Below are 13,176 nucleotides of genomic sequence, written 5' to 3'. Positions count from 1 at the left end.
ATTTATTTCAAAGAACATTTTACTGCTGTCAGAAAACATAAAAAATGTTTATTTCACAAAATTTGTTTTTCGGACGTGTTTATTGTATTTATAAAAGCCATGTTTATTTAATAAACATGACTTTTCGTTTAAATTCAATGTTAAAACTGCCAAGAGGCAGGTAGGTGGCATCTTGAATATTGAATTTAAGCGAAAAGCAATATTTACTTGTCCAATAAACAGTTTTTTCTCTTTTCTGACAGCATTAAAATAAATTTTTAATTAAGTTAATTACATACTTCTTTTTGTGTCAATTAATTTATTTAAAATTATATTTTTTGTGGATACCCTGTATAAATAATTATGTTAAGGTTTATATTGCGAAATAAAGAATTTAATAACATTTTAACACCATCCCTATTCTTATTTAAAAAAAATCAGTGATTACGTGAATACGTTCAGATGGTGACGTCACTAGTATGATATATAATATGTAAAAAAATCATAATTTAATAATAAAAATCGACCTGTTTCAGGATTTTTCTTTAAATTAGCCGGATAACGAAATATCGAATTTATTCCTATAATTTGCACCATATTGTATATGAACGAGTTTTACATAAAGTTGAAAAGTTGAATTACAAAGTTGCATATCAAAAATATAGTATGTATTATAATACGCTAATATCTATATCAATATCAATAATGAAAGGATGGTTTGTACGTCCTCTAAGAAAAAATAAGATAGCTTCTATATTTTCTTGTTGAAGTTGGTTACGTATCTAATCAATTTGCTTTTGAAAATATGGCAAAACACTATCAAAAATAGATCCACATGGGAAATAATTTTCTGTAGCCGTCAGCAATCATAAAAAGTTGCTTAAAATCCGTTATAAAAGATATATTTTATTGAAAAACCTCTTAAAGGGCTACATTACAGAATGTTTTCGTACTAAATATTGCATCATCAGTGCTGTTAGCAGGTTCTTAACATGCTTGAGCCACCAAAATCTAGATGTGAAAACCATTTGAATGTAAATGTGATGTTTAAAATAATCCTAAACTTAACATCAGTGAATACAGAAATCAAGCAAAAAGAAAAGATGATATATTCCCTAACAACACCATACATTCCATGTATGTTCCTAGAATGTACACACAGGATATTGAAAACATTCCTGGAATGTCCTCAAAAGCACAAGAATGTCCCCCAAATGTCCCAGGAAAGTCCTGTGTCAGCATTTTAAATATTCCTTGAATGTCTTGTTGGAACATTCCATGAATGTCTACAAATGTTCTTTGGACATTCACAGTATATTTTTTAGACATTCCTTGGATATAGTCGCTGATGTGACATAATACCTCCGATTTGTTTTTTCATGAGTTTTGTAAGAGAGAATAAAGACTTTTTTTACAGTCACCTCTTATTTTCATATGATATTTTTTGACATGTTTTGTAGTAAATTCAACTATCTATTTACTACAAAACATGTCAAAATTTACATGTCAAAACAGGAGATGACCCTAAAACTGGTTTTTCGTCTCCTACAAAATTCATGAAAAAGCAGATAGGAGGTATTGTCACATCACCGACGATATACCAGAAGTATATGTGGCCATACCAAATAATACATCCTTGATAAATATAAACATTTTTATTGCAAAAAATCTTGTCATATATTTCTTCCATAATAATGAGCAATTTTAATTTAACCTAAATTACTACTGTTCCTTAAAATGAAGAGCTTACCCCATAGCGTCTCTTATCTAATCTAACAAGATCGTGCACTATTCTAACTTACACAGACACACAAGCACTATGCTCTGCTTTTCACTATCACCAATCACTCAAACTAGTTCAAAAGGCTTTGACCTCTTCAATCTTCTAGTTTACCCAGTAGTATCGAGGAGCTGGATTTCCTCAATATTCTTGTAGGTACTTATGAAGTTGTTGCTCGTGACTTCCAACTTTACTCCAAATTTAAAAACAAATCCAGCTGTAAAATATTTATGTGCCTGAAGGCTTTTGTATGGTTTCATCTGCTGCTTAGAGTAGTAACTGTGAGACTGAGACTCCACCAGATATGTATAAATATCTATAATAATAATTTGGTGGAATGCACTTTACTGTAAAATCCAATTCTGACTAAATTGTATATGGATCTAAATCCCCAATTATTTTCATCTTCAATAAATATCTAAAACAATAAAAGAAATAATGCTATTGCTTGCAAAATTCATCAATATTGATAAATATCAGGGAAAAAGTGAACAGTAAATAAAAATTGTTTCCCCTACCTTTGTCCAACAACTGGAGCTTCCATTCCAATAATAATTTCCTTAAATAATCACTTTGCATTGTTCGTAAAGTTCACAAAATACAGCAAACGAAATCCAAATAAATCCAAAATAGAAAAAATACGACGATAAACAATGAAAAATGGATATTAAAAATATAACCTCTGTAACTTTTGTATGCCAAACCGAACCAGAAGTCACGTGGTTTGGATTGCCTAATACATTGATACACGCGCGGCAAATTTGAAAATGAAAGCAAATTGAATAGTAAATGGCCTCTCTTGAAATACAGGACATTGGTAGTATGTTCACAGAATGTCTTGTGGTAACATTCCACCAATAATTTAATCAGATGTTCACCGAATGTTTCTTGAATGTCCAGGACATTCAAACATTAATAGAACTTTGATAGTATATTCCTGGAATGTTTTGTGTTGTTAGGGTTTTGAGACTATAGTGGAAATTATCACTATATACAGCTGTTAGGTATGACCACTGAAAGAAAGAAGACTGGTAACGCTGAGAGCAAGGGAAATTGCAGAAATATCTAGAAGGAAAAGGATTATTAGCGAACGCATTAGAGAAATAATGGGAATCAAACGACAAATCAGGGACGACTTATCAACAAAACAATTAATCTGGTTCGAACATATACAAAGAATGGATTAGCAACGAATACCAAAGGAAATACTAAAATGGGAACCAGAAGGAAAGAGAAAATGAGGTAGACCTAGAAGAAGTTGGAGCGAAGGAATAGCCAAGGAGCTGAGCGATTTGCTCTCTGGACGAGTAACGCTCATGTTGTGTGGAGAGTCCTGTCTTGTCTGATGTTAAATCTAGAAGTGTTTTAAACATCACATTCAATTTAACATAAATATAAACTTCCTATAATTGTGTTTAAAGTGTTTTCACCCCTATATTTTGGTGGCTCAAGCATTTTAAGAACCTTTAAACAGCACTGATGATGAACTGTTTAGTTCAAAAACGTTCTGTGATGTAGCCCTATAAGAGATTTTTAAATAATATATACCTTTTATATAGGATTTTAACTATTTTTAAATAAGTTTTACCAATAAAAACGGCATTTTTTACACATTAACAAAAAAAGTGAAACGTCTGGGTAGAATAATATTTCTAATAAAATTAGTAATAAAACAAGCTGAAAATGCGAGCATTATCATAACGAAAACTTTGTTTGTTTACGTATTTTAATTCATAATATGGAAAATTGCTATTATGAAAAGTAGTTTAGAATTATTAATTATGTTTTAATGTGCAATTATATCATTCTAATTTAAATGTTATGAACTATAAAGGTAGTTTACTCTTGATCGAAATTCATATTTTTTATATACCTCGTATAAAATTAATAAAATTTTAAATTTGATGGTTGCATCATAAATCTTAGAACATGAAGAACTTTTTATGAAGAATAACTTTTCTTCGTCAAATTAAAAATAAAAGAGTTATTAATGGAAATGTTGTTGGTATCCATAATTTGAGAAAAATCTTCAAATATTTTTTTCCATTAGAAGATTGTAATTGCACATATCAGACCATAATTTTTTATACCAAACAATATTGTTTCATATACTTTCGGTTCGCTAAACTCAGACACAACTGGCTAGTGATTTTAGTCAATAATTTTGCCAATTGGGCAAAAAAAAATGATTACTAATTAGTTAATAATTATAAATAATTAGTAATTTTGCTAATTTTGGCAAATTTCGCAAAAAACAAAAAAATTACCTATTAAAATCACTAGCCAGTTGTGTCGAGTTTAGCGAACCGACTATATTTTAATTTCATAGCAAATGGAACAGTCCATTTTTCATAAAGGGGAGACCGTATACTCGTATAAACATTTTTAAAGCTGTTAATAAATTATTGCTTTTAAAATATACTCAAATTTTATTTTTGAACATCTTATTTATTTTATATAATAATTAAATTCACTATCAAATATCATTGATGTTTTATTAATACTTAATTTAAAATTTAGTTTGACATTCACGAAGTGTCAAACTCAAATGTAAATAACCTATACTTTGCTTAACAAATCGAAATTAAAAAACTAGCCTACTTAATAGCAACGATTTTGGCTGGACGTGTAGTGTGTCGGAAGAAAATAAAACAATTGTGACGTCACATTTTAGACGTTGAGGTCGATTATCTCGAAGACGGTTAGAAATATAGAAATGCCGTTTTCAGATTTGGATTCAGAAGAAAAAATTACACAAGAATCCATCGATAAATCTGATCTGAGTATTGCAGGAGCGGCAACGCAATAACACACACACTTTTGCGAATGTATAAACGAAATGTTTTCGTTGAAAATCATATGGTTTCTACTTTCTGACTGTATGTATATCAAGATATTTAAACCAGCAGGTTTTATTATAAACAAAACAGCATTAGGCCATTATTTTATCTGAATATTATTACCAGATTAATTCAGAATAATACAAAAATTTAAATATTGTAATAGTAAAATACTTACAAAGTTTTCCAATATCCAAACCCCACTGACTGCAGGTGAATTTTCACTAAGTTCTACGTATTTTAGGGGGAAGCTAATATAAATAATAAGAATTATAATATACAGCAATATAAAAGATATTATAAAGATGATAATGAACAAAAGCGCTTTTCCAAAGATATCATTCACTAAGTCCACTATATCACATGCTCCATTGTACAAACCAGAAATATTTTTGATTTTTTCTTCCATTTTAACAAACTCAAAAGAATTAGAGTAGCGGTTCCTTTTCAAATCAATATTTAACAAAATATAAGGTGATGTAACTACTTTTTCCAAAATATCATTCAATATTTTAAACCTTTTAATGATCTCCATTGCAAACCAAAACCATAGAAACAAAATGACTGACAATTGGTAGTACTGAATATTCCTTATTACATAGGTGGAATAAAAACCAAACCCAAGGCTACTGGTCCAAGTCCAAGCATCAATTATAATTGGAGTTAGTATCAGTATGTGACCAAAACACAAAAACATAAGGTAGTGTTTAAGTTCAAGTGGACAAGGAATGCCTAGAATCTTATCAAAGTTCCTTAAACTCTTGACGGTTTGTAAAAGTTTCTCTGGGTAAATAAAGACGGACGTTATACTCACAGCTACAGTGGCCATGCATAAAAAGAAGCTAGATATTTGATCGGCTATTAACATATAGACTGTATATTTTCCAAACAAACTATGATTTTTTTCATATGCTGAGTGCATCCATGCAGCGACTGAACCAACTACTAAAACGAGTACATACATTTTATATGCTCTACACTTGGGATTGACAGAGACAATGCCGAGCAAACTACAGAGTTTCAATGTAAAATTTACTCCCCTTAATTTTCCTACACAACGGCTATTGTTCACTTCGTAAGACATCTTCGATCAAATGTGGAGGATGGTAGCTTGACTAAAAATATTGTCGCGTGTATATTTTATTTTCCATAGAGTAATGAAATGATAAGTCAAGTATGACACAAAATTTCATTTGAATTTATTAAAGCAATAAATTTAATGTGTTGTAATAAGGGTGACTCTATTTTTTCACATATTACGTTATTTGGTGTATAGCTAATTAATCCTTATTATTTCGAGTAATAGTTAATAAAAATAGAGGCAATTGCACAACTATAATAATTATTAAGGTACCAAGGGTATTATAAGGATAATAACGCTTGAGGTCAATGGTGTATATACCGAGGGCCTATGGCCTGAGGTATATACGTTTACCGAAAGCGTTTTAATCTACAGGGTGATCAACTTCTGTGACAAAGTCCAATATATCTGTTATTATACAATATATGAAAAAAAGTTGTTACTAAAAAATATAGACACCTTTAATGTACACATTTTAAAAGTAGTCAGAAATATACAGGGTCATCCATAACACGGTGCCAAACCAAAGTTTTGTTTTTTTAAATACAATACCCTATATTTTATTGAAAATCTGGTTTCTCTATATTTTTATGATTAAAAATATATGCCACTTGTCTAGGTTTATACCGAGCGTTTGAAAGTTATGAGCACTTTTATTAAAAAATCATACTGATTTGATCGCCCTGTATGTTTCTAACGGTGTAATATAAACTAGTGTTGTGACTACTTTTGACTGTCAATGTTAAAGTAGTTTCGCAACAATGTACATTTTTTTTTAATTACACAAATTGTATACAGGGTAAGTCAAAATGTAAATTAAAGATTTTATTCATTTTTTTAAATGGAACAACCTGTATTTTATATTATCACCGAAAAGGTCTATTAATATACTTACATATCTTTTAAATATTCCCTATACCTAAAGTTATTAGTTTTCGAGATATTTTAGTTTTATTGTTGATAACAACATGTATTACTTAGTCATTAATAACAATACTTTAATTTATCAAGAAAACTAAATTAAATAAAAAAATATTCAACGTACTCCTTATATTTCTTATAAAGGTTGTTCAAAGTGACCTCCCATAACGTCTACGCAGCCTGGAGACGAGATTTGAAAGACCTACTGACGTTTGTAAGCATTTGTTATGTGACACTTAGAAAGGCGTCTTTAATCCTTATTTTCACATCGTCAGCTGTTGTTGGAGATATACTACTACGTAGTGTCCTATACACTACGTCTTTAATATAACACCAGAAAAGAAGTCAACCAGAAGAAGAAAGATGGAGAACAAGCCTACGTTCTCTCCGATGAGGCTCCAATAAGAGCCGAAAATCGCGATTCAGAGGACTGGACTACGCTCCGTATTCTACTTGAAAAGTAAGATGGTTTTGCCTTCGCATTGCAACTGAATTAAAAATAAAATTTTTATTTTATTTTATAGAAGTCAACCTTGTTCAATTCTGGTGATCTAGGTGGCCAATGAACTGGCCCATGTCTTCCTATCCATCTTTCAGGAAATAATTCATCGAGTTCACCGGCGACAAGTGCGTTGTAGTGAGCAGGGGCTGCAGGATATTAAAGACTTAGTGTATAGGATACCTCCAACAACAGTTGACGATATAAAAAGAATGTGTGTGTACTTTGTACGCACGTAAGAAGTTATACTTCTATTATATGATTTAAACGAAATTAATATACTTTTTATTTATATTTTGTTTAAATATTAAACTAATTTATACTTACTACTTCTCAAACATTTTTATTAGAACAGTGCCAAAAATTAAAATAATAAACGAATAAAACACACACAAACACATTAAACAAGCCACAAATGATGTCTGAACATTAATTGTCGAAAAATTTTTTAACTAAATACGTATTTTCTGAAAATACAATTATATAATAAATATACTTACAATCATAAAATGTATTAAAAAAAAACAAAAAAGAAAGTTTCTATTGGGACTCGAACCAGCGCTGATAAGAGCGGTTGGTATTGGAATTCATTCGCCTTCTCCGCTTAGCCACGGACACTATGTGTCATTATTTACGAAGATCGACTAACTAAACGGATTAAACTTGTGATATTTTGATATTTTGAAAATTGATCAAATTATTTTAATTTTGAATTGAAATGATTTAGAATTGAAAAAATACAACAAAACATAGATTAAAAAAAACAATATATTAGGTGAATATTGATAGAAATGAATATTTATAGGTGAATATTGATCATTGTCTATCGCTAGTAGATTAACGACACACCTACATTTTTGTGCTCCTAGTAATTTTCAAGATTACGCTGTAAATAATAATAATTTCGCAAAGAAATTTTGCATACCAGTTCCATATACCAATAGTCATTAGTGGTTGTAAAAAATTTTGTGTAAAAAAGTGCAATTACAGTGAACATAAACAACTGTGAGTACCGTTTCACAATTTATTAATAATAAAACAAACTATACTAATTACATACCAGTAAAAAACCCGATCATGCCTTCTACCTCAGTTTGTTCTAACTGCTCCAAAAACATAGCAACAGCTGACCGTAAACTTCAGTGCGATGGTTGTAAGCGACAAATACATATCACATGCACGGATCTTTCTTCCGACGATCGCGTTACTCGACAGAAAATTCATGGGATAAGTATCCTATGTAATTCTTGCAGCTCAAATATCTCTAATTTTTCGGAAATAAAAGATCTTTTGCTGGACTTTAAAATGGAAATTCGTACGAAAATTAATGGTTTTGAAAGTAAAATATCTGAGTTAAATAATAAGCTCAGCCAAATTGATTTGTTTAAGTCTACCGAATTCACGGATAATATTGCAAACGAAGCTGTAGATCGCATGACACGTGCGAAGAATATTCTAATCAGAGGCGTTCCAGAATCTTCCTCTGGGGATGCACAACGCAGAAAAGATGACGACGCAAATAAGATTAACCTTGTCTTGGAAACTGTTGGCTGTCAGGAAAAGCAAATCACTTTCTACAGAGTCGGCAAAGTGAACCAACGTTTTTCCCGAATGATAAAGGTAGTAATGAGTTCGGAATACCACGTTAAAGATATTTTGAGAAATAAAGCAAAACTTTTGGAAAACAAAGCCACGGAAAAATTCTCAATAATTGACGATAAGACGCCCATCCAACAAACACGCTTAAAAGAACTCCGAAATGAACTAGAAATTCGCAAAAATAACGGTGAACATGACTTAACAATTAAATACAATAATGGCACTCCCAGAATCACGAAATTTCGTTCATAATTTTTCTACCGATAGATTTAATGATTGGCTATTTCTATATACGAATTTAGATTCACTTTCCGCAAAATTTGATGAATTTGTATGCACAGTGCAACTTCTTCAGCCACACATTATTTGTATTGCTGAATCCTGGCTTAAACCCTCAATTCCTGATTCTTCTGTTAACATTAATGGATATACAATTTATCGTAAAGACAGAGAAAATCGTGTCGGTGGTGGTGTATGCATTTATTTATCTAATATTATTACCACAACTTTCAAAATTAACATTAACCCATTAGATATTCCTGGAATAGATGCTATTCACGTGTCTATTACTAAAAATCCATTTTGCCTTAATTTAGTCTGTATATACCGTCCACCTCTTACAGTACTTGCACACGATAATATTATGTTTACTAAACTTGAAGAACTATCATCTCTCGATAATCTCATTATTACTGGAGATTTTAATTTTCCGGAGATCACCTGGCCAATAACTTCGTTATCTGACACCGAAAACTCTCATAATTTATTTAAAAGTTTTGTAGTAAATTCGAACTTAATACAGCTCATTACAGAACCTACCAGATTTAGAACTAATAACCAACCATCTACTTTAGATCTGGTGCTTATTAACGACGAACAGCTGATTTCATCTCTCGAAATCAGCTCTCCTATAGGAAAGTCAGATCATGCAGTTATAACGGCTCACATCCAATTCAATCAAATTCTACCCCGCAAAAATAATATTGTAACATACACCACAACAGATTTTTCTGAAGTCGACGCAGAATTCTCTCAAATCAACTGGAATTTGTTTTTTGCTGACTTAAACGACCCTTCATCAATGTGGACTGCATTTCTCGATACCGTCCACAATATAATTTCTAAAAATACTACCATCCGTAAGACTTATAAAAACAATCTTAAACCGTGGATTAATCAAACGGCAACAGAAAAAATTAATCACAAATGACATCTCTGGCGGAAATTTAAACAGACCGGGCTTTACAGCGATTTTCAAAAACACCGCAGATTTTCAAATAACTTACAAACATTTCTAAAAACTTTAAGACGTAATTTTGAAACAAGTGTTATTGAAAGCGGTAACATTAAAAAAGTTTACAAATACATAAGATCCTCATTGACATCTAAAGTGTCCATACCTTTACTACAAAAACCTAATCAGACTTTATGCTCTTCTGACACAGATTCTTCCGAAACTCTCTCCTTAGCATTTTCACAGGTTTTTACTAAAGAATCGAATGATGGCAATCTACCTCCTATTAGGTGTAACCGTGTCGGCGCATCCTTAGAGCAAGTCGAATTTACAGTGGATCATGTCAAACAACATTTAATGAAACTTCGCACAGTCGCTTCACCTGGTTTAGATGGTTTAACACCAAAAATGTTAAAAAGATGCGCAGACACGCTTGCAATACCTTTAACGTTAATTATGCAGACTTCTTTTATCCAGAATTCCTTACCCCCTAGTTGGAAATTAGCATCCGTCACCCCTATTTTTAAAAAAGGCAACAAACTCGATCCCAACAATTATCGTCCGATTAGCTTGCTGTCAGTAGTTGGTAAGGTCATGGAAGCCATTATTTCCGAGGAGATGACTAAATTCCTTCTCCAGGAACATGTCATTCCAACACAACAACATGGATTTGTGTCTGGCCGCTCTACTCTAACCAATCTCCTACATTGTGTTAACGACTGGACGCTATCCCTTAACAGTTCGCAGCCGGTCGACGTTGTTTATCTAGACTTCTCTAAAGCCTTTGACCGTGTCCCTAAGCGCAGACTTCTACATAAGCTAGAATATTTCGGAGTTCGCGGTACTTTACTTCGTTGGATAGATGATTTCCTGACAGATCGACATTACAAAGTTAGAGTTGGCGAATCTTTCTCACAGGACAGGTTAGTGGAAAGTGGAGTGCCTCAGGGTTCTGTCCTCGGACCTCTGCTTTTTACGGTTTATACCAGCGATGTTCCTTATTATGTTTCCAGTAAAATATCGTTCTATGCTGATGACACAAAAATATATGCCAATCCTATGACAAACCAGTTAACCCTCCAAAGGGACTTGGACTCTATCTTTACTTGGTGTTCCCAATGGTTACTACCCTTAAACGCGGAAAAATGTGTAGTGCTTAGAATTGGTAAAAATAACCCACTTGTGCCGTATTTTGTTAACGGGCGACCATTAGATTCAGTGTTCTCGTATAACGACCTTGGTGTTATCGTAAACAGCAGTCTAACGTGGTCCGACCACATTACTTCTATTTGTAAACGTGCGAACTCTAGACTATATCTTATTCGGAGATGTTTTGCGAGAGTTTCAATGCAGTCATTCTGTAAACTTTACACTATTTACGTAAGACCGATTCTTGAATACGCTGGTCCAACGTGGCATCCTGATTTGGTTCGAGACAAAACATTGTTGGAAAACGTCCAAAGAAAAGCAACTCGAATTCCATTGGGACTGAGAAGACCCTCCTATGCAGAGAGACTTAGTATGGCCAATCTAACTTCCTTCGAACTTCGTCGACAACGACAACGTGGAGATTTAATAACCACTTTTAAAATATTAAAATTCAGTTTCGGAAATCTCGACGAAATGTTTACTATAAACCAAGATGAACGCCTCAGAGGTCACCAGTTAAAACTTAAAAAAGAGAACTTTTCTACGAGATCAAGGCAGAACTTCCTACCAAATAGAGTGTTCGAGAGTTGGAATAACCTTAGTGATAACATTGTCACGGCCCCCTCTACTAACACGTTTAAATCCCTTGTCCCTCTGCCCTTGCTTATGTATAATAATAATAATAATAATAATAATAAATTTTGATGGTAATCAAATTATATAAATAAAAGTATTACATACTATGGATTTTGGCAGATCAAATAGGTAGGTTTATACGCATGATACATTAACAATTATTACGTACCTGTTGCTTTTAAAAACTATTTAAAAGTCACTACAATATTATAAACTTTTTTGTTTCTGTCCTCACAACAATAAAACTAATATATTATACTATTTTTACTACAAAAGCGATATTACGTAGGTCAAAATTTTTGACGTAAGAGAACTGTCAAAACATGAGAATGTGACTTTTCATTATTGCCATGTTTATTATAAACATGGCAATAATGAAAAGTCACATTCTAAAGTTTTGATAGTTCTCTTACGTCAAAAATTTTGACCTACGTAATATCGCTTTTTTAGTAAAAATACTATATAAGTACATTTGTTTACCTTTACCTTTACCTCCAAACCACAGCTGCCATATCGGATAATTTTTGACATGTCATTTGAACATCCAATCAGAACAAAGTTATAATGCGCATGCGCCGGGCTGATAGGTTTTAACATATAAAAAAAATCACCCTCTATCGCCGGTAAAGAAGTATAACTTCAAAAATAAGGATTAAAAACGTCTTTCAAAGTGTCACATAACAAAAATGCTTACAAACGCGAGTAGGTCTTTCGAAACTCGTCTCCAGGCTGTGTAGACGTTATGGGAGGTCACTTTGAATAGCTTTTATAAGAAATATAAGAAGTACGTTGAACATATTTCTATTTAATTTAGTTTTTTTGATAAATTAAAGTATTGTTATTAATGACTAAGTAATACATGTTGTTATCAACAATTAAACTAAAATATTTCGAAAACTAATAACTTTACGTATAGGGAATATTTAAAAGATATGCAAGTATACTGATAGAACTTTTCGATGGTAATATAAAATACAGGGTGTTCCATTTAAAAATATGAAGAAAATCTTGTGTTTACATTTTGACTTACCCTGTATACAATTTCTGCAGTTATAAAAAAACTGTATATTTTTGCAAAACTACTTTATATTGACAGTCAAAAGCAGTAAGAACATTAGGTTATATTATACCGTTAGAAACATACAGGGCGATCAAATCAGTATGATTTTTTAATAAAAGTGCTCATAACTTTCAAACGCTCGATATAACCTTAGACAAGTGTTATATCTTTTTAATCAGAAAAATATAGAAAACCCAAATTTTGATTAAAATATAGGGTGTTCTATTTAAAAAAACAAAACTTTGGTTTGGCACCGTGTTATGGAGGACCCTGTATATTTCTCACTAATTTTAAAATGTGTACATTGAAGGTGTCTATAACTTTTATTAACAACTTTTTTTCATATATTGTATAATGACAGATATATTGGACTTTGTCACATAAATTGATCACCCTGT

General features: G+C 31.8%; 1 protein-coding gene across 2 annotated transcripts in view; it reads right to left on the bottom strand.

Moving 5' to 3' along the window:
* The window catches only part of LOC114331466 (uncharacterized), a 158,924-nt gene that overhangs the window by 12,321 nt on the left and 133,427 nt on the right, over window positions 1–13,176 (bottom strand). The window contains exon 1 of one of the 2 annotated variants that reach the window (XM_050646170.1): window positions 4,778–5,682. The exons of the other annotated variant lie outside the window; for it this stretch is intronic. Coding sequence (XP_050502127.1) covers window positions 4,778–5,563 — 786 coding nt within the window. The 5' untranslated portion in view covers window positions 5,564–5,682. Of the gene's footprint in view, window positions 1–4,777; window positions 5,683–13,176 lie in introns of those variants that run through there. 2 annotated transcript variants of the gene reach the window in all.

This window comes from Diabrotica virgifera, chromosome 1 (genome assembly GCF_917563875.1).
Source record: "Diabrotica virgifera virgifera chromosome 1, PGI_DIABVI_V3a".
NCBI classification, from domain to species: Eukaryota; Metazoa; Arthropoda; class Insecta; order Coleoptera; family Chrysomelidae; genus Diabrotica; species Diabrotica virgifera.
This window is presented reverse-complemented; position numbering and strand designations above follow the sequence as displayed.